Here is a 26,933-nt window from a genome sequence, read left to right as displayed (position 1 = left end):
CTGAAGCAGGCTCCAGGCTCCGATCTGTCAGCCCAGAGCCCGACGCAGGGCTCAAACTCACAGATGGTGAGATCATGACCTGAGCCGAAGTCGGACGCTTAACTGGCTGAGCCACCCAGGCGCCCCTGCATATCTCGATTTGAAGTTGTGTAAACCAGAAGTAACTTTTTCATAGTCACTTAGTAATTTATTTTTTTTTTAAGTCTGTATTAGAAAACAAAGAAACTAAAAGGTAAATCAAAATGAGAGAAAGAACCGGGCTCTCAGAGCTCCATTTCAGATTATTATTGCTGGTATTATTTTATTATTTTATTTTATTAAGTTCATTTATTTATTTTGAGAGCGAGCACACAAGCAGGGGAGGCGCAGAGACAGGGGGAGAGAGAGAGAACCCCAAGCAGGCTCCACTCTGTCCGCGCAGAGCCTGATGCGGGGCTCAATCCCACCAACCATGAGATCACGACCTGAGCCAAAATCAAGAATCCAACGCTTAACTGACTGAGCCACCCAGGTGTCTCTACATAATTTTTTTTTTTTTTAATTTTTATCTATTCACCTTGAGAGGGGCAGGGGCAGAGACAGCACGAGTCGGGGAGGAGCAGAGAGAGGGAGACAAAATCCCAAGCAGGCTCCGCGCTGCCAGTGCAGAATTCGGCGCGGGGCTCGATCTCACGAAACCTCGAGATCATGACCTGAGCTGAAACCAAGAGTCGGACTCTCAACCGACGGAGCCCCCCAGGCGCCCCGGTTATTTCTTGACTTTTGCCTACCAAGCCAGCTTTAAACTCCTTTTGATAGTAAGCGGTTTTATGTAATCTGCCTTAAAACTTTCTTGCAGCATTCGGGTTTCTACCTGGAACAGACTGAACTACCTAAAGAATGGTGTGCTGAAGTCTGCCTTAAAATCCGCCATGGCCCATGACCCCATCTCCCCCGTGCTGTCTGAGCCTCACCTGGACGCCGTGGACCAGCGGCTCCTGAGCGTCCTGGCCACCGTGAAGCAGTGCACTGACCAGTTTGGGGCGGACGCTGTGCTGGTGGAAGACAGGATGCCTCTTTCCCACTTGTAATTCGCCACACAAAATAAGTGAAACTACTTTTTACAAAGCTAGAGAAACAGCACAATCACTTCCAAATGGTATGCGATGGATTGGAAACGGCCGGCGGCAAGCTCTGGGTGACAGGGGACAGGGTGGCCTTGGATTCCTTTGGTGATTTCTGTAGGAGAAACAAAAGCAGAGACGACAGGTTGCAGACCCCAGGAGCCTTCCTGCCAGACCACCCGACCCCCTCGGCATCTGCGCACCCCCGCGGTGGGCCTCCTGTTTGGTCCGTCCTAACTCACGTGCCAAAGGGTGGATCGAGGTGTGGCGCCTGGATGGGTTAATGCTGGGGTTGGTTCTGGAGCGTGTAGTTCGAGTTCATCTTCTAGTCCTTTCTCCACACCTGTGGATTTTCTGAGAACACTTTGTAATCTCTTGAGTCCTTTTGCAACCAGGACTAGTCCAGTTGGGAGTTTTCCTGCCTCCTGAGGAGTAGCAGCCAGTAAGACCTGGCGTTCTGTTGAGCCCAAATAGCATGCTCTCCTGGGAGGGATATGTTTTTAGGATAGAATTAGTGGGAAAGACAAAGGCGGGAAAGACGCCCGGGCTCCTTCCTAAGTGATTGGGTGGTAGTGTTCTTCTGGATAGTTTAGAGGAGGGAAGAAGGGGCAGAACCAGAATCGGAGAAGCCCCCCTGGCAGGTGCGTAAACGCAGACGTGACTCGAACCTCAGCGAGACCCGCATTCCCACGGTGGTGTCCCAGTTACCCCGGAAGTTGTCCAAGTGTGATTCTCTCACGGAGACTTTCTTTTTCCCTTTTGCCCCAAGCAGGCACATCTTTTCTAAATTAACAAAGCGAATTGAGGTGATACCTTGAATAAGAGTGAAGTTGCCTGTGATCTCTGCCATCCTGATTTCTTTTCGGAAATGAATTTCCACCTCAGCCTTTAAGGCATTTGGTCACCGAAGCCTCTGTTCCCGAGAGAATGGCAATGCTGTTTGTGCCTTTCTCGTGAGAACAACCAGCTTGCTCCCGGAGCGGACGGTGCTCGTCCTGCTGGCGGCTGGACCTGTCCTGTGACTTGGGCCTTGCGGAAGATTGGGAACAAAAATTTTAAGCATTCTGAGCCTTAAAATTAAGGAGGTCACCAGGAAGGGCCTTAAGATTTTGATTTATATCAAGCCCTAACGTCCTCATTTCATTTCATCGGGCGTTCTGAACCGGTGGTGTGGGATCGTTTCCCCGTGTCCTCTCACTGCCCACGACCCGGGCTCAGTGTGGTCTGTGTTCCTGCAGAGCGACTCGGACCCGTAAGCAGTTGCGGTAAAGCACAGGGCCCCAGGGGGACAGGCTCGGTGCGCCCGCCCACCGGGGGACCCATCTCTCCTGCCTCTTGTCCGGGTGCTGGTCCAGCTTCTCACTTCTGTCAAGCAGAGACTGGTACTTAAAGCGTGTGGGCGAGCCGATTTAATGCCAGCCATCGGAGACCGGTGTCAGGCAGCCACCCTTTCGAAAACAGCCTAGAATGTACGCCCTGATTTTCTCGCATTGAAAGGCCGCTAAGTAACCTGTCACCACGTAACAATAGCATGAGGTCAGGATGCTTTTGTGCTTTGTATGTACGTTTCGAGACATACACAAGAATGGGTTGGGCTCCTTGAAAAAGGAATTTAAGAAGACAGGTATTAGCACAAAACACTGAAGTCGGGTCAACAAAAGGAGGCCTTAGATTCCGATTTTTAAGGCCATTTACAGTGTGTATCAAGTGAAATTCACAGTTGAGCCTGAGAACACCTTGGGTAGTGCTGACCCAGAGTATCAGGGAGCTGGCCGGAGGCAGATGGCGGGAGGAGGCCGGCGCCGCCCGCGTGGGTGAATGTTAGTCGAACTAAATGACGGATCGGTGCTCCTGCAGACACGTGGCACCGGGAGTGTGTCCCAGTGGGATGGGCGAGAATTGGTCTCGAACTGGGAACTTCATTCATAATGTTGAGGGTAGAAGATACTGCTAAGGAAAAAAGCAGGAGGGAGAGCTGCTTTGAAAATGTCACATCCTTTTTTTCAAAACATTGCAGAAATGTTTAATTTAATTCTCTTTTCTACTGTTTTAAACTTCATGATCTTAAGAGGTGTTCAGATCTATCGTGGTTGAAGTCATATGCTAATAGGGTGGTCATGACAAGACTCTTAGAACAGATTCATGTTCTAATCAGGATTGGATTAAGCTAGGAAAGCATGTTTAGGCACATCTTGGAAAAACCAAGCATAGGCTTATAGCCCTAAAATTCAGAAAAACTAAATTCTCTTTGAAAATGGAGGTAGATATCTTTTTAAGTTCTGTGACCCTGTCCTCTTTGTGGTTTATTTAGCGCTATTATACTCAGACAAGTTGCTGGAAGTGTTCTCGGACAGCCCGAGGTTGAGCGTGCCTGGGGGAACGTGTAAAGGTAGACATGGGTACGTTTTAATATTGTCAGACGAGGAGAATCAGGACTGCCTGCCATTTCCTTACCTCCTCCCACTTCCTAAATACGTTTCTTCCAGAGTTTGGGGAAATATGGGTATGGAAGTTACATTCTAAATTATTCTTTAATACGAGGTTATGTTGTGGGTTTGGATGTAAATAATTGTCTGTGCAAAACAAATTAATAGGATCTGATTTGCTCAGAGTTTTGTTCAATAATAGATTAATAAGGCATTTCTCCCTGTTGCACTGAGGACTGATGTGTCAAATGAAATTTAAGGAGGAAATGGAAGAATTCAGGTACATCCATTGCATATTATTTTAGAAAAGATGAATCCTGTGTACGTGGCAACTTTCCAGTGTCACCTGAACAACAAATTCTCCCAAGGAAATTCATCTTTTCTTTTTCTTAAAAGAAAGGAAAAAAAAAAAAAAAGACTTCCGGCTTTCCCTTCCCATCCACCATATCCTTCAGCTTCCATTCTCAATGGTCCCTGTATTCTTGTTTGACCAGTGACAGGAAAACAGCATCTGTCAGCGAGCTGTCTGGTAAGAGTTACCTTATGAGCTGGAGCTTCAGGAAACATGAGTAAAGGCGTACGTATGTATATAATCGTAGATGTATTGTAGCAAGAAAAAAATGTATTTATTTTGACACAGGGAAGCACTGACTTATGTTGCTGAAGAACTTGAAGCTAGTGAAAGGTTCTCTTCTCAGTCTCTGAGAGTGGACCCCAAGTGACAAAGACCATTCACTGAGCAGGCGCCCGCTGAGCCGCTCCGCTGAGCCAGCCGTGGCTAGGCACACGAACGAGCCACACAGACCTGACTTCGTGAAACCTATTGTCCGGGGAAGGCCAGGTTTTCTCCCTTCGATTCCTCAAGTCTGGGTTGCAAAGGCAGGGGCCGGGGACTCTACTGCCACAGGTTTCTAAGGAACCAAGGTGTTACAAGTACACAATGATTGCGGTGGGGGGCGGGGAACTGGGAATAACTTACTGGGAAGCTAATTTATTTGCTTAAGAGGAGGTGTGGGAACCAGTACCCTCCGTTTTGATCTGCCAAGGATTTCCTCTCAGAGCTGTTGCACAAATAGAGGTGGGGCTTGGGAAGACACCAAACAAGACAGATATGCACCTAAATTTCTAATGTGTTCTATGGGTTTCAATTCTGAAGAAAAATAAAGATTTTATTAAGTATTGATGTAGCATCTTTTCCTCTGATTCCTTTTTTCCCCTTGTTTCAGGATACTTTCAGTGTTTTTCTGTTCCAATTTCCTGTTTTGTTAGGGGACAGAAAAAAATTACATCTTCTACACCCACGTAAACTTCCGCGGGGGCTGTTGCACGACATCCGACGAGTGAGACCTGTGCACTTCCTTACCAGTCTTCAAAAGGCCCATAGCAGGTTGTGACTCTACCAGAAGGTCCCATTAGATAATTCGTAGGCGCTATTTGTATACTTAGTAGTTCAGTCCACTCTTGCAGCTTCTTTAGAAGTAAAGAATCACAAACCCTGAAGACTTGTCAGTATGGTACCATAGAGGCACGGAGAAGAGCCAGGGCCCCTGATTATTATTCTTAGGACACCCAGGTTTTTAACTTGGGAAATAGAAATCCAGCATCATAAACCTCAACTAGCTGAGGAGGCGCTTTAAGGATTTTTTGCTTGCTTTGCCACAGTTTTGCGCCAGTTTTTGTCGTGCATTTGGATAGCAGTGGGAGGCCCGGTCACTGACACCACCCCCCGCACGTGATCCTCTTCCTGGTGAGATTCAGGCTTCGTTCTCAAGCGTGTCAGAAAGACTGGTATTAAAGCTTGAAAAAGACGACTGGGAGTAGGGAGGCTTTATTTGGTCTCTGGTAGACATCTGGGCTGTGGGTGACCCCTCAGAACTCACAGTCCCAACAGAAGAGAACTGAAGCACTCGAGCGTTTCGGGAACGATGGAAATGAATTACAGGAGGAACGGGAGCGGGAACGAATCCCAGAGGGTCGGGGGCGCGGGGCGGGGGGTGAGAGGTAGGCAGAACCTACACTGCGGAAGCGGAGACTGATCCAGGCTAGCCGTGTGTGTACAACCCCGACTTCCGAAGTGCACAGCCTCCTGGGCCTGCACTGTTTTATCCCTTTCGGGGTTTCCTGTGGCTTTCATCAGGTGCACTCCGTCTCTGGAGAGGACACTCTGAGTCTGCTGTGTTGTCACGTGCTCTTCAGTATAGACCTTAAACGGAGGAGCCACCGGTGCACAGGTGAGCTCTGAAACGATTTTATGGTTTCAGTGTTTGCTTTTTACGTGCAAGTTTAATTGGAGATAAAGGCTTGAGTTTTACTCAAAGATTGTCTCGGGACAGATTGTGTTCTGTCTCCAGCAGGGTTGGGAAGATGTCTATTGCAAAGCTTGGTCCCATTTCAGTGACCTCAGTAGAGGTGTTGAGTGCCCATTTTCTCTTAGACTTTGTTGAAATGCAGATTTGGGTTGAGTAGGTTTGAGTCTGCGTTTCTAACAGGCTCCTGGACGACACCAGTGCTGCTGGTCCCCGGACCACGCTTGAGTAGCACAAGTAGGAGTTTGCTTACTACTTGTCGTGGCTGCCTGTAGTTTTCACAACAGCCTCTAGATGTCACCGGCAACTATGAGATCCCGTGCTCCTAGGCTGGCCCCCAAACCGCCTCCAAGCCCTGAGAAAAATGTCAGCAATTTATTTAAACTGGAAGCTTGTCTAAAAACTGGTGTTGGGATCCGTTGTTTCTACGTGGAACTGACAAAGGCGGGGGAAAAATGTTTACTTTTTAGGAAAAAAATGTCTTCTTGAAATTAAGGTGTTTGTCCAGGAACTTTCCAGCTACCTGCTTTATTTACCACTAAATGCTAAACTTAAATCAAAACACTGCAGAGATTAGCAGTTAGTCCTACATGAAAGTTACAAGCAGAGACAGTTATTTTGTTTTAAAACCTGGGTTTTTTTAAAAGAAACCAGTGTTAATATTAGTAATTTTGTCACCATAAATCCACTTACAAACATCACTAGTATAAATAAAATCATTCAAGCCTCCCCTATAAACCATCCACAGCTTCATCCAGGCTGGGGCATATGTAATAACAGTTAACATGTAGCTGAATGAGCTCACGAACGCTCACAGCTTCCCTGTCAAGCGACTTCTATTATGCCATTCTGTAGGTGGGGAAACTGAGGCACAGGGCAGCTAATACCCAAGCTCATACATAGAAAATGGGAGGGGCCATTCAGTTAATCCCTATACCGGGTTGCCATTCATGCCCATTTACTGAAGGAGTTCACGTTTTCAATTTCCAAATAGTAAAGGTGTGTTCCTTCCACCAAAGGTTGGCTGAGCTTGACTGCACGAGGGGCAGTGCCGGTGTCCTGGCCCCGCTCTGTGGGAGGTTTGGGTTCAGTGTTGACCTCATGAGGCTAAGACATACAATATGCATACGCATAACCACTTTCCAGCTTAACCGTGGTGGTGTCCTAACAAAGGTGCTTCCCTGGTTTCTGCAGCTGTTCGAAAGGGCACATTTGGCCAGCTGTCGAGGAAGGAGAAGTGGCACTGAGTGTGATCTAAGAGACTGCGGCATTGTGAGACCCGGTGCTAGGACTCCCCTTACTGTCTGCAGAGCCCACCCTCAAAGCCAGTGAGCCTGGGCCATTAGCCAAGTCCCCGGATCTCTAGACAGCACTGTCTTCCAAGGACAAGATGTCTCCCATTAGGCCAGTGGCTTCAGTCACTCCAGTGATTTTGGAAAACGCATCAAGCTCTTCCGAAATCTAACAAGCTTGTTGCATTCTCACGTCGTGGAAAAGGGGTCCCAAAGGAAAGGGGCCCTCAAGTCTTGCCAGTGGTGTCCGAGAAGCCGCTCGGTGCCACGAGCACTTGAAAGTTGCAAACGTAGCCAAGAGAGAGCCCACAGCCCTCAGCCTAACTTCCTTGTAATGAGACTTGCTCTTCCCCCGACCGGGAGTTTCCAAAAGCCAAGCATCTCCAGACTGCAGCCCTCCGGCTTCCTCTTGTGTGGGTGTGCTCCCAGCTGTGGAAATCCGCCGTTCCTCGCGCCGTTTCACTTCCCCGGCGTCCCGGGGCCTGTCCCCGCTCAGCGGACCCGGCCGCCTCCAGCTCCCGGTGAGAAGACTGCCGGGGCCTCCGTGCAGCCGGGGGCAGCGCACACGCGGGCTCCCTTCCTTGCCAGGCCTTGGAGGGGCCCCAGAGCTGCCGCCGGTACCAGCGGCGCTCTGAGACCGCGGGCGCCCCGGAACAGCGCGCGGCCGGAAGCGAGCCCCGCGGTGGGCGGCGCCTGCAGGCGGCCTCGGGGTGGCCTGCGGGCGCCCGGCCTGGGCCTCGGTTCCCGCGCCGGCGCCAGTGCCCCGGACCGACGAGAGCCGGGCGAGGCCGGCGGCGGGAGGGCCATGCCTCGCCTCCGCCTGCTGCTGCCGCTGCTGCCGCTGCTGCTGCTGCTGCCGCCGCGTCCGGGCGCGAGCCACGCGGGCCCGCCGGACGGGGCGCAGGAGCCCCTCCCGGGCCTGCGGGAGCGGCTGAGGGAGGCCGCCGCCCTGTCCCGGCGCTACTGGGCGCTCCTGCGCTGCCGCGTGTGGCCCGAGGACTGCGACGGCGACGAGGAGGCTCGCGCGGGGCCCCTGGGTAAGAGGGGCCGCTGGGGCTCCGCGGGGTCGGACGAGCGCCGGCCTGGGAAGCTGGGCGCCGCCGGGGACCGAGCGGCCCGTCCCCCTGTCCCCGGCGCGGCCCCCTGATGCCCCCGGAGGGCCTGGCTGCCCTGCCCACGCCTCCCGTCCCTGACCCCTCCAGACGGCTCACACTTCCCGGAGTCTGCCAGCCCGCCCTGGCTCATCCCGGGAGCTGCTCTTTCCCACCTCCGTCTTGGCTTTACGGAAAGCCCCCGGTCGGCCACAACCCCAGCACCTTCTCTCCTCGGCTGCCGACGGGGGCGGGGCTGGGCCTGGAGTCCTGGACCTGTGTTCTCCGTCCGGCTCCGGCCCTGACAAGTCGTGGGGCAGGGCTGTCACTTCACTGCCCTGGACGAGATGGCTTCTGAGGCCCCTTGCAGTCTATGTAGATCCTTCTGGGTCCTGTAATACGATTGTAATGGCAATCCTGCAGTGGTGCCCTAAACAGCTTTCATTTAAATCAAAAGATTTCTAAATCCCAGTGAGTGGCTTTCGGTTTGTTTTTGCTCGTGCTGGGTGTATTCAAGTTGACATTTGGCAAAGGAATTGAGAGGCCCTTGGGGTTCACGTGATTTCAGATCTTGAAGCAAACAGGAGGAATGATGATCAGCAGCTACTGCTTGACTCCTTCCGAGACTGCCAGCTCCTTGTGGGCAGGTCTGGCACCCAGTGCTTAAGGCATATCTGTTGAGTGAACTGAGCCTTTGCTGGAGCGGTATCCCCGCTGGGTGGTAATTGGGTGGATGGGGTGCCCCCTCCCGCCCATGCCCCGAAAAGGGGCAAGGAAGGCCCAGGGAGGAGTGAGGGGTAGCTCCGGAGCGGGGACAGAGGACCGGAAGGGCTGCTCTGCTTGGTTGCAGGGAGGCAGTGTCCGCCTTCCCCAAGCCGTAGGCCCCGTGCCCGTCTCACAGGCCCCCCTTTCCAGGCTGGAGCCTTCCCCTGCTGGGCCGGCAGTACCTGGACATCCTGACCTCCTGGTACTGCAGCTTCCAGGACTGCTGCCGCAGCGGTGACTGCAGGATCTCCAACAACCTCACAGGTCGGACCTCGCGGGGGCCGAAGGGGCTCGGATCTGTGGGGAGGAGAGGCGATTGAGGGGGGAGTGGCTAGGGCACAGCGTACCTTTCGTCATCCTGCCTGTGGCGGACAGCACACCCTCCCTGTCTCCACCCCGACTCCCGGGAGCCCCTGTCCCCAAACCCTGTAACCTCATGGCTGGAAGGAACTAAGGCCTAGCAGAGGACTTTGAACACACTCCCTGCCCTCAACAGGTGTTTGCTGAATTGAATTTATTCATTTGAGGGTGTCTCCATAAAGTATTCGGGAGGGGAGGTCCTGAAATTTCTGGGCGGAAGCAGCCTCATGGGCCTAGGGGCTGGGTTCCCTCCTCCGGACAGGACTCTGCCAACCATTCTGGGGTGTCTTCAGGGCCTTCGGAAAGGGTGATTCCTTCTCTCCCTAAATTCAATCTTGATTTCTCCAGCTCTTCAGAAAATAGCCCTTGAGCTCGTTCTCCCACCTCCTGCAGAAAATCAGCAGTTAATATTGGTGCTCTTGGCCAGAGTTCAGCACAAGTGGGGGGAAGCAGGGGGGGGATTTATAAATTTAGTTAATTTCAGCTGCTCACAAACGTTAAATGCAATTCAACTAATAGTCTATAAATCAAACTAAAATTACAGGGACGCCTGGGTGGCTCACCTTCCACTTTCCTCACCCGAAGTACATTGAGTGTCTGACTTTGGCTCAGGTCATGATCTGACCGTGAGTTCGAGCCCCGATTCGGGCTTGCCTTTGTCAGTGCAGAGTTCTCTTGGATCCGCCGCCCCCCTCTGTCTCTGCCCCTCCTCTGCTGGCGTGCGCATGCTCTCTCCCTACCTCTCTCAACATTAAACAAACAAAAAAAGGGATCCAAGATACACATCCATAAAATATCACGCTAGTAAAGTGTTTGTAACAGAAAATAGCCCTTGAATCCCTTCGGGTGCAAGATCTTCACGGTGGTTTCTTATTTTGAGGCCAAGAAGTCTGGATAGGTGATCCCCGCTTAGAGATGTTCAGAGGCTCAGCCTCCCAGGGACCGTGCCCACGTGCACCTGACCATGGCTCCCTCTGTCCTGCCCCCAGGCCTGGCATCGGACCTGAGTGTACGACTGCACGGCCAGCATCTGGCCCGGGAGCTGGTCCTGACAGCCGTGAGGGGCTACTTAGAGCCGCCGCAGCCACACAAGGCCCTGGCTCTGTCGTTCCACGGCTGGTCTGGCACAGGCAAGAACTTCGTGGCGCGGCTGCTGGCGGAGAACCTCTATCGGGATGGGCTGAGGAGCGACTGTGTCAAGGTGTTCATCGCCACCTTCCACTTTCCTCACCCGAAGTACGTGGACCTGTACCAGGTGAGGCTGGGCAGTGCTAGGGCTAGCTTTGCCAGCCGGGCAGAGGCCGGAAAGAGGCTCAGACAGCCCGAGTGGCCGGCCTCCGTGGGGGGAGGGAGGCCCTGAAGCCAGCCATCCCCTGCCAGGAAGTGGGCCTCGGAGAAGCCCAGGTGTGGGAGCAGGTGGCCGCCGTGACAGAAGCTGTAAGCCACACAGACATCCCCCCCACACAGGTGAAGTCCTGGACACGTGGAAGGAAGGCTTCTGTCCCAAACACCACCTGTCTCGAGCTGTCTCATCAGCCAGACGCTAAGCTTGAACAGAGAACCCACGTGTTAATTGTTCTAGAAATAGTGGCAATGTAGGAAACGTGCAGCAGAGAAAAAGCAAAAGCTTTATCATAATCTCCACACCCGGACGCAACCACGGCATTTTGGTGTACTTTCTTGTAGCCTTTCCTCTGTACTGTTTTATGTCATTGTGATTAATATTGGAAAGGAAGTTGCAGATACTGGTTTTTTTTTTAAAGAGGCACATCACATAAGATTTTCCACGTCTTCTTCAAATCGCTCATCACACACCAATAAGCAGATGGACAAAAATTGTCCGTGCCGTTCTGCTGATTTGGGTTTCTTCATTCAGACACGTAGGATTTCAGATAAGCCAGACGATGACCCAAACCGCATTGCAGCACGACAGAGATTACTAATTACTCCATCTCTTTCGGGTTTTAGTTGCTATATTTGCAGTGTGTTAACCTGGGAAGATGATGTAAGCCTCTGCAGACAGAGATTGCCTGAGTCACCTGGCAGCTTCAGCTCAGTCCTGGAGGGCAGAGGTGGCGTGACGCGTCCCAAGGGCTGGCGACTGGCGGCCACGTCTTCCCAGAAAGAGCAGAACTGCTGTGGATCTGTTTTCCGCTGTGAAAACTGACATGTGCACACTCGCTCTCACACCGTGCACACCACACACACACACACACACACACACACACACACACACAGTGACAGGGGCCCGAAGGCAGAATCCAGGGATGTTAGAGGTGGACACTGAGTGTGGGCTCTGTTGACACCCACCCCGGGCAGGAGCCGGCCCTGCTCTCCTGGTGAGCCCTGCAGGGCGGCTCCTCTGAGAGGTCAGCCTCGCCTGAGGACCAGTGAGCACTTGCTCCTGGGAGTTCAAGACCGGCGGCTGTGGCCAACACTGGGCACTTGAGCCTGCTCTGCCCATCTCTCCTATGGTAGAGCCTGCCTCCCACCCCTAGGGAGGGTGCCTGGACGTGCTGGGACGGGACCTCGTCCTGGAGCACAGGGAGCAGGACTAGGGCTGGGGCCTGGTTCCTCTTCACAAACCGTGGGTGCATGAGAATCACCTGGGAAGCTCCTTAGAGGTGTAGGCCCTCGCCCCGCCCCCGGGGGTTTGGATTGGTAGGCCTGGGGTGGAAGCTGGTGATGGTGATGATGCGTTGCAGATGGGCTCCCTGGGGCCCTGGCGGCTGCAGGGTGGGGATGTGCTTTCCCGGCTCCCCAGCTCCCAGCAGCTCCCCGTATTCCGTGCAGGAGCAGCTAACAAGTCAGATCAAGAAGACACAGGAGCGCTGCCCCCAGACCCTGTTCATTTTCGACGAGGCCGAGAAGCTGCATCCAGGACTGCTGGAGGCCCTCCGGTCACACCTGGAAGCCCAGGCCCCCGAGAACCACAGGGTCGAGTCCCCGAGAACCGTCTTTCTCTTTCTCAGGTGAGGTGTGAGCAACAAGGGCAGGAGGGCTGGGTAAGGGCAGGGAGAGCGCTCGGCCCCAGGCCGCGCCTGCCAGGCTTCTCGAGTGGCTGGCGGGAGCGGCTTCCACGCTCTCCGAGGCTGCAGACCCTTTTCCCGCAAAGGGAAACCACACACCCCAGTGGAGAAAACAGAAGCCCGGCCTCTTGGGCGGGGGCAGGGGTGGGGAGCCCTCCGTCTCCCGGGTCCTGCCCTGATCCTACCGCTGAGGAGGGATTCTGCCTCCCACCCTGACCCCCACCGCTGGCGCCGGCCACCCTTCGCTCATCTGTCCTCTCCCATGGCCGTGTTAGGGTGGGGAGGCTCCCCTCCGACCCCCCGGTTAGTACATGGCCTCCTCAGGGAGGGACCACTCACAGGGGATCCCCTCTTAGAAGGGCATTTTGGGGATTTGTTTTTCTTGACGTATAATTGACACAGAGCATTAGTTTCAGGTGCTCAGTGGGATTCGCTATTTGTATATATCCGTATTGCAAAATGGTTGCAATTAGTTAACACCCGTCACCATGCGCAATTACACTTTTTCCTGATGAGAACTTTCAAGATCTAACGTCAACACCTATCAGATATGCAGTGCAGCATTGTTAACTAATTGCCCCTGACCTCTGGCAACCACCCATCTGTTCTTGGTATTTGTGAGCTTGGTTTGTTGTTGTTCTTGTTTTAAGATTCCACACGTGAGTGGGATCATACGGTATTTGTCTTTCTGTGACTTATTTCATTCAGCATGATGCCCTCAAGGTCCATCCATGTTGTTGCAAACGGCAAGATTTCATTAGGAAATTTATGGAGTTTTATGAATAATACTCCATTGTGTGTGGGGCGGAGCACATTTTTGTCATCCATCCATTGATGGACACTTAAGTTGTTTCCATATTTTGGCTGTTGTAAATAATGCTGCAGTGAACGTGGGGGCATGTATATCTTTTTGAATATTTTAATTATCTTTGGATAAATACTCAGAAGTGTAATTGCTGGATCATGTGGTAATTCTACCTTTAGCTTTTTGAAGAGTCTCGTGTTTACTGGTAGCGTCTGCATCAATTTACATTCCCACCAACAGTGCACAAGGCTTCCCTTTTCTCCACATCCTCAGTAACACTTGTTATTGCCTGTCTTTTTGGTTATAGCCATTCTAACAGATGTGAAGTGACATCTCATTGTGGTTTTGATTCGCATTCTCATGATGATGAGTGATCATTCACCTTTTCATGTACCTGTTGGCTGTCTGTATGTCTTCTTTTGAAAGATGTCTTTTCAGATCTTTTGCCCATTTTTAATCAGATTATTTTTGCTGTTGAGTTGTATGAGCTTTTTTTTAAAAATTTTTTTAATGTTTTTAATGTTTTTGTTTTTGAGACAGAGAGCATGAGCAGGGGAGGGGCCGAGAGATGGAGAGACACAGAATCTGAAGCAGGCTTCATGCTCTGAGCTGTCAGCACAGAGCCCAACACGGGGCTTGAACTCACAAACCACGAGATCATGACGTGAGCCGAGGTCAGACATTTAACCGACTGAGCCACCCAGGCGCCCCTTTAATGTTTACTTTTTGAGAGAGAGAATCCCAACAAGGCTCTGTGCTGATAGTGTAGAGCCTGATATGGGGCTTGATCTTAAGAACCATGAGATCTTAAGAACCATAACCTGAGCCAAAATCAAGAGTTGGACACTTAATCGACTGAGCCATCCAGGTACTCCTGTATGAGCTTTTTGTATTTTTTGGATATTAACCCTTATCAGATATATAACTTTACAATGCTTTATCCCATTCAGTAGGTTGCTGCTTCATTTTGTTGGTTTCCTTTACTGTGCAGAATTTTTTAGTTTGATGTAGTCCCACTTATTTTTGTTTTTGGTGTCCTATCCAAAAAAATCATCGCCAAGACTGACTGACGTTCGAGAGCTTTTCTAAGAGTTTGATGGTTTCAGGTCTCACGCTGCATCTAATCCATTCTGAGTTAATTTTTGGGTATGGTGCAAGACAGTTATCCAGTTTTCATTCTTTTGTATGTGGTGTTCAGTTTTCCCAATACCATTTATTGAAGAGACTGTTCTTTCCCCGTTGTATATTCTTGCCTCCTTTGTCATAAATTAATTAACCATATATGTATGGGCTTATTTCTGGGCTCTTTTGTTCCACTGATTTATGTGTCTGTTTTTATGCCAATACCATGCTGTTTTGATTATGGCCTTGTAATATAGCTTGGAATATAATTCACACACTGTGAGTCCCTTCTTAAAAGAGTGTTATGTTTTCAAATCAGCACATTTGTTGAAAATTAGGTACAAACTACCTTTGAAAATTCCCAAGGTAGACCCAGGTGGAGGGTGGTTTCCCACTAAGTCCAATATGGCTAGCTCTTTCTCCAGCCTTGGAAGGTCTGGTTTTTCTGTGATCACGAGGGGAAGTCGCTGGCTTGAAATTCAGGGTATGATGTGTTGAATGAAAAGCTCATGCTTTCACACCTGGTTGAGATTTGCAGCAAGGCCATGCAGGACTCTTGACCATTATACTGCACTTCCTGTTTGGTTTGCCCGTATGCTCTGGAAATGGCTTTGTAAGAAGAATTGAGAAATCAGCTTGTTCAATCCTATCTTTTTATGGTGGCTCCAGCTGGGAAAGTCCTGCCCAAGGTCTGTTAGAAGTCAGGTTTGGGTCCCTGCTGGCCCAACCCGAAATGCTTCACAAGCAGCCAATACAAGGCACAAGGTACTTCTCACCCTCAGCAGGCCAGTACATGCTTGCTAGGGGATTTTCTTCAGTTTTGGGTGCACCCTGTGAAGGTGGAGAAATAGGGAGTCTGGTTTTTCATCCTGCTTGGAGCATGTCAGGGAGCAAGGCGTGGAAGGCAGCTCTTGTTTCATTGTGGACCCGCAAGGCAAGATGGAACCAGTTGCAACTGCCGCCAGGTTGGGATTTCAGTGGTTGATGGCAAGTCCTTCCTTCCTGGTCTATAATTCAGGCTTATGGGACACTACAGTGCCCTGGGAAGAAACGCAGCCGGGGGTGGGTGTTCCCAAGGTGATTTTAAAAGAAAAGCAGAGAGAAAGGCAGACGTTTTTCTGACCTGAGCCGCAGTGCCAGGGCACTGACTTTCCCACTCAGTTCTCCGCCTGGACAACCCTCCCCAGTGCTAGGATTTCCTCATACGACCCAAGTGACCTTGCAGTCTCTAGGCAAACATTTGTCTTCATAGTATTTTGGTCATTGACCTACCAGCGGTGCCCCAGTCCCCTCTAGCCCTGCCCTTTCCCCTAGTGACCTGGCCTTTACGCACCATCTGAGGCCATGCGGTCACCAGTCAATGGATGTAATGCTGGGGTGGCAGCGGGGCCTGGGGAGAGAGAGCCACCGGGGGAGAAGCCCCATGTGGGCCCCCACTTGCTGGGGGATGGAGAGGCCATGCCGGCCATCAAGGAACCCTCTGGGGAGGAGGGCGCACACCTGGGACAAGGGTCTCCAGCTCTAGCGGTTCTGGTGCCGGCCTGTGTCCCACCTGGGAGAGTCATTGGTCCTTGACAGGCCTGGGCGTTCACCACCCGGAGCCCTCAGGTCAGCCAGGCTGGCAGCGCAGCTCAGTGCCGTCCCCACTCCTGCCCCTGGGGGTCCAGAAAGCAGCCCTTCTACACCCTGAAGGCTTTCGGGCACAGATCTTCCTCAGCCTGCGATGGGACTATGTCCCAATAAGCTCGTGGTAAATTGAAAACACGTTTGACACACCTGACCCGCCGGACACGGTGGCTTAGCCCAGCCTACACCAAATGTGCTCGCAACACGCGCATTAGCTTACAGTGGGGAAAACCGTCGAAGGGGAAGCCCATGTGGCAATGAATCGTTGACCAGCTCGTGTCGTTGATGAATACTGTACTGACAGAAACAGCGTGGTTGTGTGGGTGCAGAATGGCAGTAAGGGTATCGGTCGTTGGCCCTTGTGATCACGTGGCTGGCTGGGAGCTGTGGCTGCTGCCCAGCATCCCAGCTAAGGATCGTACCGTGCGTCGCTAGCCCAGGGAAAGATCAAAACTCGAAGTAAGATTTCTCAATGCTTACTGCATCTGCACCATTGTAAAGTCGAAAAGTTGGAAGTCAGGGACCCTCTGTGCTCCAGGGATGGGTCGGGACAGCACGGGAGTCTCTGGAGTTGACTTCTATAGTGGCCTCACCGGTGTGCTGAGGGCTCTTGGGTTTGGCAGAAAGGCACAGCTGATTCAAATTGCTGGTGGGGACTAGTTACACTGTTTGAGGCCAGCAGCTGAATCCTGAAAAAACCCCTCAGCCTGCTGTTTGAAGCAAGGCGCCAGTGGCTTTGCAGGCTGCCCTGTGGTGGCATCGGACGGCAGCAGGGAGGCGGCGGGAGCGGTGGCAGGGTGTCCTGGGTGGTAGGCTGGAGTCGGGCTGATGATTCTCACTCACTTCTACCAAGTGGAGCTCGCGCCTCGAGTGGGGTCGTGGCGCTCTAATGGGAGCTCTTGGCCTCTTCTCGGTGATGCTGTGAGGTGAAAGGGGAGTTAACGTCTGTTCTGTTCTCTTTGGGCTGTTGTCAGGGAAAGAACAGAAAGGGCTTTTTGAAGAACTAAAAGAATGTGAATTTTTCATGGAATCAAGGGCCTTGTACCCCAGTGCACAGAAGATGCTTGCAGAAATGTGTATTTGTTGACTGTTGAATCTAGGGTGACCTAAGGAGGCAATCTGAAATTGGTCCAATTCTCTTATTTCACAAGTGAGGAAACTAAGGCTCTGAGATTAATAATTGTTGATATCTATTTTTTTAGTATAAAATTTTTTCTTTAATGTTTATTTTTGAGAGAGAGCGCAAGTAGGGGAAGGGCAGAGAGAGAGAAGGAGACACAAAATCTGAAGCAGGGTCCAGGCTTCGAGGTGTCAGCACAGAGCCCGACGCAGGGCTCGAACCCATGAACCACAGGATCGTGACCTGAGCTGAAGTCGGCCGCTCAACTGACTAAGCCACCCAGGTGCCCCTATCTCGCGTCTTTAAGAAAGACCTATTAGCAATTAGGTTTGGTGGAATGGTCTGGAGGGGCCTTAGAGCCGAGAGCTGGTACGAGGGCCTGTTGTCCTGCCCCTGAGCCAGCTGAGAGGACTGGCCCACTGGTGGCCTGGGAGGAGGTGGAAGAGAACTGGAGCGAGCCAGGAAGGCAGCATCTCTCTAATGGTGCAATCCTGGTGTCAGAGTGGGTCCTGAGGAGCTGAAGCCTAGAGGAGAACATGGGGCATAGAGAAGGGGCCCGTGTCACGTCTTGGTGGGTGACAGAAAAGCCTGTTACACAGAGGAAGACAACACTGGCTATGGGACAAAACGAGAAATTCAGAAGGTAGATGGGAACAGTGTAGACAGATGTGCACAGACGTCCATGTATTTAATACACCTTTATTGAGCACCTGGTATTTCCATGCTCCAGGGGCTCCATGAGTAAATCCCACTCCTGTCCCCAGTACCTGCCCTCCAGCCTGTGCACGTGTAAACCTGCCTTCGCCTCACATGGGGAGTGCAGGATGGGGCAATCCCTTGGCAGGGAACAGCTCTTGCCGGTGTAGACGACCTGCCTGGCAGGCCTTCCTCCAGCTGGAGGGTGTGGGGCGGCAGCTTCCCTACATGAAGGGGTCAGGGGAAGTCTGGCTGTGTCTGACCTTGAGCAAGGGGTGGGGACCACCCTTGTCCCTGCCGGACCCTCCACCTGGGACTCAGGACTGCTGGGAAAAGCTGGCTATGGGGGCACGCTGAGCCCTCTGAGGAAGGAGGCACTGGGTCACTGGGCTGTCCCGGCCTACCCGTGGGTGGAGGCAGGCAGGGAGAGAAGCACGCAGCTCCTCCTCTGTCGCAGAGCCTCACATGGAGCCTGGCACAGGAGCCACACTCAAATGCAGAACAAAGGGGTGAATGTGGCTGCGAGCGAGAGGGGCGGAGCCACTCCCTCCCTCTGCTGGGCCTGAGCACGAAGCAGGGGCAGAGCTTGGGTTAAGGAGCTGTTGGAAGGCCTGGGAAGCTGCGGCCTAGCAAAGGGAGAGTGTGTGGGGAGGGAAGTAGGCCCGGGGCCGGGGGGATCGGAGAAAGTTCTCCCAGCTCCCCTGGCAGTGGTGCTCGTATCCTCTCCTCTTCCTCCCTTCCTCATCTCTCTAACCCAGTCTGCTTCAGACCCATAATTCCAGTTGCCTGGTGATATCCCAACCCCTGGAGAGATCAAGGGTGAATATAAAACACTCGTGGGTGTAGAACCAGGCTTTTGTCGCCACCCTTCTCCCGCGTTCACTCCACTTGTCAGCAGCTGGGGGGGTTGCAGATAGCAAGCAGCTCTCGGCAAATGCTCGTGTTCTTCGATGGCCTCCTTTCCCTCACATCCGTCAGTCACAGGGTCTTGGCAGCTGGGGCTCCTAAACTAATTCTTAAACCCTTCTACCGCAAACAGCTCCCTGACCTTTCTGCGACCATCCCGTGTGTCTTCAATCCGACCTCCGTGGCCCTAGAATGATCTTATTAGGAAGGAAAGCAAATCAGGTCACCGCACCACCCTACACTCCCAAGCGCAAACCCCTTAGTGGTTCTCCTCGGCCGATGAGCGCGGTTCCGTGTGTGTGGCAGACGCCTCCTCACGCGAGCCTCCACCTACCTTCATGCCTCTGCTCCTCTGGAACCTGAAGCCCGCAAGCCCTCTGGTCCACACCTGGACATACACCTTCCCGTCTGGTCTGCTTGGGCTCAGAAGCCTCATGCTCCCTCTTAAGTGTTAGGTGCACCTCCCTCAGCACTTGCGCCGCAGTCCCGGCATCATACACGCCTCTCCTGCCTCACAGAGGTCAAGGGGAAGGACCACATCACACAATCGCTTTGCTCCCTGCACCTAGCACAGCCTCAGGGAGCGTGTGTCAAAGGGAGCAAGACAGGGAGGGTGGTTGGCAGAGCAGGACAAGGTCCTCTGTTTAGACTTTGGGTTGTGACAAGATCCCTTGGAGGGGGAGACACTCCTTGACCTCCAGTCACCAGTCCCGTAGGTTTCAGTGATCAAGTTCTCCATTTGGAAGATAAATATAAAAATACTAGTATTTGTTAACAAGTCCTTGTTTCTTCCAGTAACCTTGGAGGCAGTGTCATCAATGAGGCTGTCCTGAATCTGCTTATGGCGGGGTGGTCCCGGGAAGACATTAAGCTGGACCACTTGGTGCCCCAGCTCGAGGCCGAGATTGCCAAGTCCACAGGTAACGGGCCCCCAGCCTCACAGAAGCTGTATGTGTGGGAATGTGGGCTTCTGAGGTTGACAAGGCACAGAGGACACACTGTAATCATCTCATTGTCAACTCCAAGTAGGCACAAGAGGGCCTAAGAAAGCCCAACTCCTTTTCTGAAAATGCCGTGAGAGAGAGTAATTGCCCCCCAGCCCTGGGAATCCAGGCGGTGGTAGAAGCCTGTGGACCCTGAGCAAGAGTCTGTGAGCTCAGTGGTTCATGCCTCCAGCCACCTTCTGCTTTCTGCTGTCAGATGAAACTATAAACCTGCAGTCCTAGCCCCAGGGCCCCCTTCACCTGGGACACACTTTCCCTAAAAGAAGACGCAGCTGTGTAGAGCTGGACACAGGCTTTAGGGTTGGGGACACCTTAAAACTCCAGTTGGGGTCAGCCCCAGGTAGACGCCATGTAACTCTGGTCTTGATTTCAGACAGTGGCTTTGGCCAGAGCCGTCTTGTCAAAGAAAACCTGATTGACTTCTTCGTCCCCTTCCTGCCGCTGGAGTATCGCCACGTGAGGCTGTGTGCACGCGATGCCTTCCTGAGCCAGGAGCTCCCGTACACAGAAGAGGCACTGGACCAAATTGCCAAGATGATGGTGTACGTCCCCAAGGAGGAGCAACTCTTCTCTTCTCAGGGCTGCAAATCTATTTCCCAGAGAATTAACTATTTCCTGCCTTGACTGCAAGAGGAAGACTTCCTGAAGCCGCCTGCCCTCCTCTAACAGGGCCCATCGGAGCAGGCTGGCCTCCCGCGGTCACTCACCCACACAAGGTGTGGGAAGAAGGCGGGCCTCAAATCAGAAGCGGAGCCAGTCTTTCAGTCACTTGGTGCCTTAAAAAGCCACATTCTGAAATGTGGGCCAGGTGGTGGTAGAAAGCCACATGGAAGATACATCTCAGCTCTTGCTTGCAGACGCCTGTGACTGTGGGACCCTTGGTGACAGGGAATGGAACAATGGAGCTGCACAGGTTTACGGGACGGGTGGCTTAGTTTTCAAGTTGTTCCCCAAGGGAAGCTGGGTAGCTTCTGTGAGCAGATGAGCAAAAAGCCTCAGGCTAAAGGAAAAAGTACACAGAAGAATTATATACATATATATAGATACATATATATACATATGTATCTATATATATGTATATATAAATCATGTCAGCATAGGTTATGACTAATTCTCTTGTAAATCTAAAAGAAAAATTTAAGTTAGGGGCTTTGACATGCCTGTGTCATATATATAAAAATTAAAATTCTGTATTTTTCTAGAACCCTCAGCCTGCTTTCTTACTGAGACCTAGTAATCATGCTCACCCAGCAACATTCCCAAAGCCGGGTCCTACTGATAGAGACGTGCTGGTGCTCACGGAGCTGACAGGGCAAGTGCCTGTTCAGCTGAACCGGGTTACTTCAGCCTCTCACTGAAGACGCTTTCACAGCGTCTTGCTCTTGTGTATGAAAACGTCACTCCCAGGCTCCCAGCTGTAAAAAAGTCTTTTTTTGAGGTTTGAATGGCCACGTATAAATGCATACACTGTGCTTCTAGACACCCAGGGGCTGTGAATTATGGGTCTCTTCCCTTCTCTTGGTTCCTTTGCTTTTCTGGAATTGCACACGGGTCTTTGCTCTTACATTTGTCATCACCTCAAGTAGCCCCTCTTATTTAAAGCCCTCCGCAACCGTCTTACCTTTAGCCCTGGAAAAACAGAAGGCTTCTGTCTCTCTCCCCTTTAACACTTTACTGCACTCATTTACTCAAGGCTCGGGAGTACCCAGCCTGAGCCACATCACAATCTCAGTACTCAAATACGTGACTAAAGCCACTTTTTTTCACCACCTATGGGCCCGCAGTGATCTGGCCCTCACTGCACAATGAAATGGGGCGGCGGGGGCGGGGGGGTCAGTTTTCGCTCCTGGCTCACTGGCTCAGTCTGGAACCTCGGGAGGAAGAGGCAGGCGACCTGATGACTTGGCAGCCCAGCTCTACACTTTACAAGCCATACTCTCCAGGCTCTGGAGCCACAGAACGGATCACACTAGCCACGCGTGGTGTCGTAGATACAGGCTCTGACCCTCTTCTACCTCCGCGACCACGACAGGTGGCAGAACGCGGTGGTTCTGAGCACTTCTCTGGAGCCACTGGCCGGGCCAGAGTGCGGCAGCTCAGCCACTCACCACCTTGAGACCACACAAAGCTGAGAACTGCAGTCAGACTCTGGCTTCTACTTGTGTAAAAACGAGCATAACCGGACTTACCTCACAGGGTTGCTGTCAGGATAAAACGAGTTAATCTTTATAAAGTGCTCAGGACACAGTGCTTTGCTGTTTAAGAATGATAAAGTAAAATCTAATAAACCACCATCAGCCGGCACCACACTCAAAGCCACGGCGGGGCCTTTCCCTGGTCCTAGTCCTAGTTTTAGGAAACTAACGTCTGAGAACAGCCCACGATGCCCTATGCTAAGCACTTCGGAGCCATTCCCTCTCGTAATCTTTAATACCACGACTTAAGTGACGGCTGTCCTCGTTTACTAAACGGGGACCGCGGGCCCTGAGAGGGCACAGAGGTGTGCCGGAGGGGCTCGGCCCAGGCGGTCCCGCTCCAGCTCCTATGCTTTCGGGACTCATCCCTAAAGCGGCTTTCCTCAGCCAATGCCACATCTTCGGCTGTGCAAAATGTGACAACTTCCACAAGAGGGAAGAATCCCAATGGAAGGTTCTCCTTGGGATTCTCAAACAAGATTTCCCAACTTGACCAAAACCGGGCAGGAGAAAAGGACTGAAGACAGAGCGTGAGGGCGCGTAAGCGGAGGCTCAGCAGCCGCGGTACCCGGACTCCACACGTGCACCCCTTGAACCGAGCCTGCTCCTACCTGATCCAAACAAGGACTCGCGTTTTTAAAAACCTGAAGACCTGTGACATTCCACACGACCTGTGAAAGACGTTTTCGAATTTATTTGGAGTTGTCCTCAAAATGGACTTTGACAGAATGAAGGCTCAACTCACTTTACGGTCACCTCATGTTAGATACATGCACGCACGGACACACGTTACCCACCTTATGAACCTGCTGGGCTCCAGATGATGCCTCTGGCCATTTCCAAAGAGTGTAACCCATCAAAGAATGAGTATTCACTCCCAGAGAGGACATGCTGAAGAATGTGCCAGAGGGAGGTTACTAAAATCGGCTTCTTTACCTTACAGACATCTATTTTATTGTAGAGAAGGATCAACTCTGCGCAGATCCGCTCAGGTAAAATTGTGGGAGAAACACTCCAATCACAAGCCTACTTTGCCAATAAAATATTGCAACCTTTATTTAAAATAAAACACAAGTTGGCAAGCCTTGTGAGACAACAGGCAGACAGCATTCCCCTTTCAAGGGCCTCATTTATTTACATCAAGTTTAACACTGTTAGCAGTTCACAGTCAGACAACAGGGTGAGATAATTAAATTAGAAAAACAAAACACCTGAAAATATATTACAAGAACAAATACCTGACAACACTGGTAGTGTGACCCATGATTGATGTGTTTTCAATTAAATCCCATATTGTCTCACTGTGTCCCCTCAGCAACGCACACAGCGCTAGGCCCTCCGGACCTCTCTGTGCATCCACCACGCATACACCTGTAGGGCGTGACCTTTGGTATAAATGTTAAACAAGTTTTAAAGACTCTGAATCATATTTTGTAGGACAAAGTTCTGTCAACCACCGTGAAAGGTTCAAACTTATCTTTGCCAAGCGAGCACAGCACTGGGTTCCTCCACTGATAGTCATTACAGAATCAGATTGCAAAAAGGAAGTGTGGGGTCCGCCCAGGAGACGGGGGGGGGGGGGGGGGGGTTCTGAGTATGCATGAACAGCTCGGTCGGCCTGTTCACGGCAAACACACCAAACCAGGGCACTGCTTCTAGTCACCACAGGGAAAGATCTGAGTAACTCCTCTTTCACCTACTCCCCTCCTTTGTCAGCGCGGCAACGGGGTCTGTATGTAATGTGGACGTAACACATACCCTCTATATAGATCCGAGATACGAGGGTTTTCAAACATAGGCCCTAATGAACTCTGAGATGAGTACCTCATTGTCCTTTCTAGTGTCTGAATCCTAATTTCTCTGAAAGACAATCACCCTAATCAAGGTGATTTCTCCAGACCTCAGAAAACTCCTAACGGAATCCCAAGAACAGTGGCCACAGTGAAAAACGGCTTGTCAAAGTGGAGGAAGGCTGGCTTACCTGGCCTTCATTCAACCACCAGAAACATCTCAGTCTCTTGGCATCCTTGCCACTCTCAACGCATGGAATGGTACTTCTGAACTGTGCAGAGCAGTATCTGGGACTCACCAGGGACGGCACTAAAGCACTGCAGGATCCTACAGTATCTTCTTAATCGAGAATACACTTATCTGGCACACCTGTGTTACTGCTGTTACAGCTGATGAAAACCATCCTTATAGGTGAAAATTTTATTAGTCAGAAGTCCCGTTCTCCAACTGAAGTTCATGGTTGAACTTAATGGCTTAATTTCACGTTTAAAACTTGTATCTGGAGGCTCAGAAACAAAGCTAATCAAGCTCCAACGACACCATCCATTTCCTTTCTTAAAACCTGCTAGCTTTGGACAGTTCACCTCCACCATGTCCTGAAGAGTTAACTGGAATGCTCCCAAGACCTCAAGGCCTGTGTGTACAGCTCAGTAGCCTGGAGTAACGTGCAGGACCCAGAAATTTGATCCTATGAGTAACATGATGAACAGAGAATTTCACAAAACAAACACAGAAGGATATATGGGGTGTGGTCTGAGGACAAAGTGGAGCCTGAACTTGTGACTTAAAGCAGACACCCTCTTTCCCTTAAATGGTCTGCAGGTTAGATCTGTTCGCACGCCATCTGTGACCTTGGGCTGTTAACCAGGGCCTTGCTACTGTAGATTACTCGGCAATGGGAAAATTAAAGGATGTAATTTTTCTGAGAGAGGTAAACAATTTCAAATTTGTAATTGTACACAGGAGCAAAGAAGTGCGCTTGGGGGCAGGAAGGCTCCAGTTACAGCAACCTTCCCCCAGCTCACCAAGCGGAACAGAGAAAGTGCAGTCCGCCACATCAGCGCCCGGTATGGAGAGAACATCTCAGGCAGGGACTCTGGCTGCTGGTGGGGCTTTCAGCCACCGCCACCCACCTACCAGTTCTAGCTCACTAATCGTGCAACATCAACCCAGCTTATGAGTCTTTCCTCCGCAAAACACATAAAACCCATCTCTGAAAGCACAATCCTCAGAGTGACCTCTCCCACTCCAAGCCAGCCTAGAGTCAAGATGACCTGCCTGGGACTCCTCACCCAGGGAGGAGCATGCAACCTTCCCACCCTGGTTATCCCAGGGTGGAGCCCTCCCTAACTTCCTCTCCTTTGGATGTAGGACACGGAGTCAGAAATGAAGGCAGTATCATCTGACGCGTGTCATCTCACCATGAAACACACACCTCAGGTATGGCATGAAAAACAGCAGCCCCAGAGCAGAAACTCTTTTTGTACATTGCATAAACTTCACACGAGAGAGACTGGAGCTAAGACAGTCACCTGGGCAGATGCTCTGCACAGTGGCCGGGTCCACAGCCCTGAAATCCACCCACACCTCCCGGTACTACTCAGCAGGGAATGGCAGTGACCTTCTGGCTTCAACAGAGCAGGTGTAACAATAATGGTTACTCCAGGCACTCACCAAAAGCAAGCCTTGCGTGTGTTTTTTTCAATTCTGGTAGTTGGAAAACTGGAACTCTAGCCAAGAGATTTAAATATCCTGACTGTTAAGAGCGGGACAGGTTTTAGAACCAGCCCACGGCCTCTCCCCTGTCTAGTGAGGCTATGGCAGGCAGCAATTTCCTGGGTGGTCATGCGGAAGGTACGGATGCCACCCCTGCCTGCCTTTGTCAGAAGGGTGTATCAGCTCCCTTGGAGGTGCCTTGCCCTATTTCTTTCCTGCTCCCACACATTCCAAACTGAAGCAGACATTTACAAAAGAACTGAGCTTCTGGCTTGACAGAAGCTGAGCCCGAGATACAGACAGCTGGGGTCTATTAATTCATAAGAAATTTACATCCAGAGACTCATCTACTTAAGAAAACAAATGCTTAGGACACAGAGATGGACCCCAAATCCAGGTAGAACAAGTTAATGCCAAACAAGATGATGAAACCCCAAAATCATTATGAATAAAAATGCAGACAACCCTGTCAACCCAATGTGAACTCTCGTGGGGGCTTATCCTGATAGTAACAATGATGTCAGTAGCAAAAATTGGAAGGGAACAGGAGAGGTCAGAATGCAGTGTGCCTATAACTCAAAAGTGGCCACCAATGGAATTTCCTCTTGGGTATTTCATGATTTAACAGGAGAGTAGTGTTTACTCATTTTAGACAAAAAAAAAAAAAAAAAAGAAAAAAAGAAAAAGAAAAACCACACACAGATGAATATCAAGCTCATTTCTAACTGGCAGGAAATCCTAGAAAACTAATTCCCAAAGTGCACTGGTTCTACGGCCATCTGATCCCCACCCTTCCCCCACCCACCCAACCCCCACCCAGCCCCCAAAAACAACAAAACCACACTGGACGTGGGTTAAAAAAGACACTGTCAACATCAACAGGTAACGAGTCTGCTCCCACCACACTTAGGACGCTAAATGGCTGAACATGTAGTGGAGAAATGTTCAAAGATAAGAGGGCCTCAATTCTTCCTGAGTCAAGGTCCCCGGAAGAGCTGCTTTGTTCTGGAGTATACATTACTACTTTTTAATGAGTATAATTAAACCAGAAAGTTGGTCCATAGTTTTCTGAAATTATTCGGCACTGAGCTACAATTTTAGCAAAACACTCACTATACCTGCACATAATTCATTTAGCAGTTTCATATTTACAAATGCGATAAGTTATAGGGGTGATTATTTATATATTTGCATTTTCAGGTCCCCCACAGGTAAAAGCCTATTAAGTCCATCAGCATCTAACCGACTGTTTGATCTTCTAAACAGACAATACAACCTTACAGTTAAATTACATTTGATACTTTTCTCAAAGTGCTTTCATATACATTATCTCATAGTCATTAAAATGATATGGAATAAAGTTGTTTTGTTTTGAAGAAAAAGGAATGTAGGACTAGGTTTTTTGAAACTTAAGTTGGTATTTATTACAAAGTGCAGACTACTGCTGTGTTGCTGAGGTCTGTCCAAAAGAACGACCCCATATAATTTTTTAAATTACTGAGCTCTACTGAATGCCTGCTTTGCTAGTGTTGCCATTACTAAACATTCAAGCCCCTTAAGGTCAGAGAGTGCCAGGAGCG

At 50.9% G+C, this 26,933-nt stretch overlaps 2 protein-coding genes across 9 annotated transcripts in view; both read left to right on the top strand.

Moving 5' to 3' along the window:
* FAM20B (FAM20B glycosaminoglycan xylosylkinase) overlaps window positions 1-4,710 on the top strand; it is a 44,083-nt gene extending 39,373 nt beyond the window's left edge. For all 8 annotated transcript variants that reach the window (XM_047076942.1, XM_047076939.1, XM_047076943.1 and 5 more), the window contains one exon: window positions 839-4,710. In XM_047076942.1, the coding sequence (XP_046932898.1) occupies window positions 839-1,070 (232 nt within the window). In that variant the 3' untranslated portion in view covers window positions 1,071-4,710. The remainder of the gene's footprint in view (window positions 1-838) is intronic.
* A 2,751-nt stretch (window positions 4,711-7,461) lies between these two features.
* On the top strand, window positions 7,462-20,855 carry TOR3A (torsin family 3 member A). The gene is made up of 6 exons (XM_047076462.1): window positions 7,462-8,164; window positions 9,134-9,247; window positions 10,333-10,598; window positions 12,137-12,315; window positions 19,443-19,567; window positions 20,025-20,855. The coding sequence occupies exons 1-6, from the start codon at window positions 7,462-7,464 to the stop codon at window positions 20,273-20,275; spliced, it is 1,638 nt and encodes a 545-aa protein (XP_046932418.1). The 3' UTR covers window positions 20,276-20,855.
* Window positions 20,856-26,933: the final 6,078 nt, after the last annotated feature.

The sequence above is a fragment of the Lynx rufus genome, unplaced genomic scaffold (genome assembly GCF_022079265.1).
Source record: "Lynx rufus isolate CCGP_SWC_20201006 ecotype Redwood Valley unplaced genomic scaffold, mLynRuf1.p SCAF_15, whole genome shotgun sequence".
Classification (NCBI taxonomy): Eukaryota; Metazoa; Chordata; class Mammalia; order Carnivora; family Felidae; genus Lynx; species Lynx rufus.
Note: the sequence above shows the minus strand (reverse complement) of the source record. Positions and strands in the feature narration are given on the sequence as shown.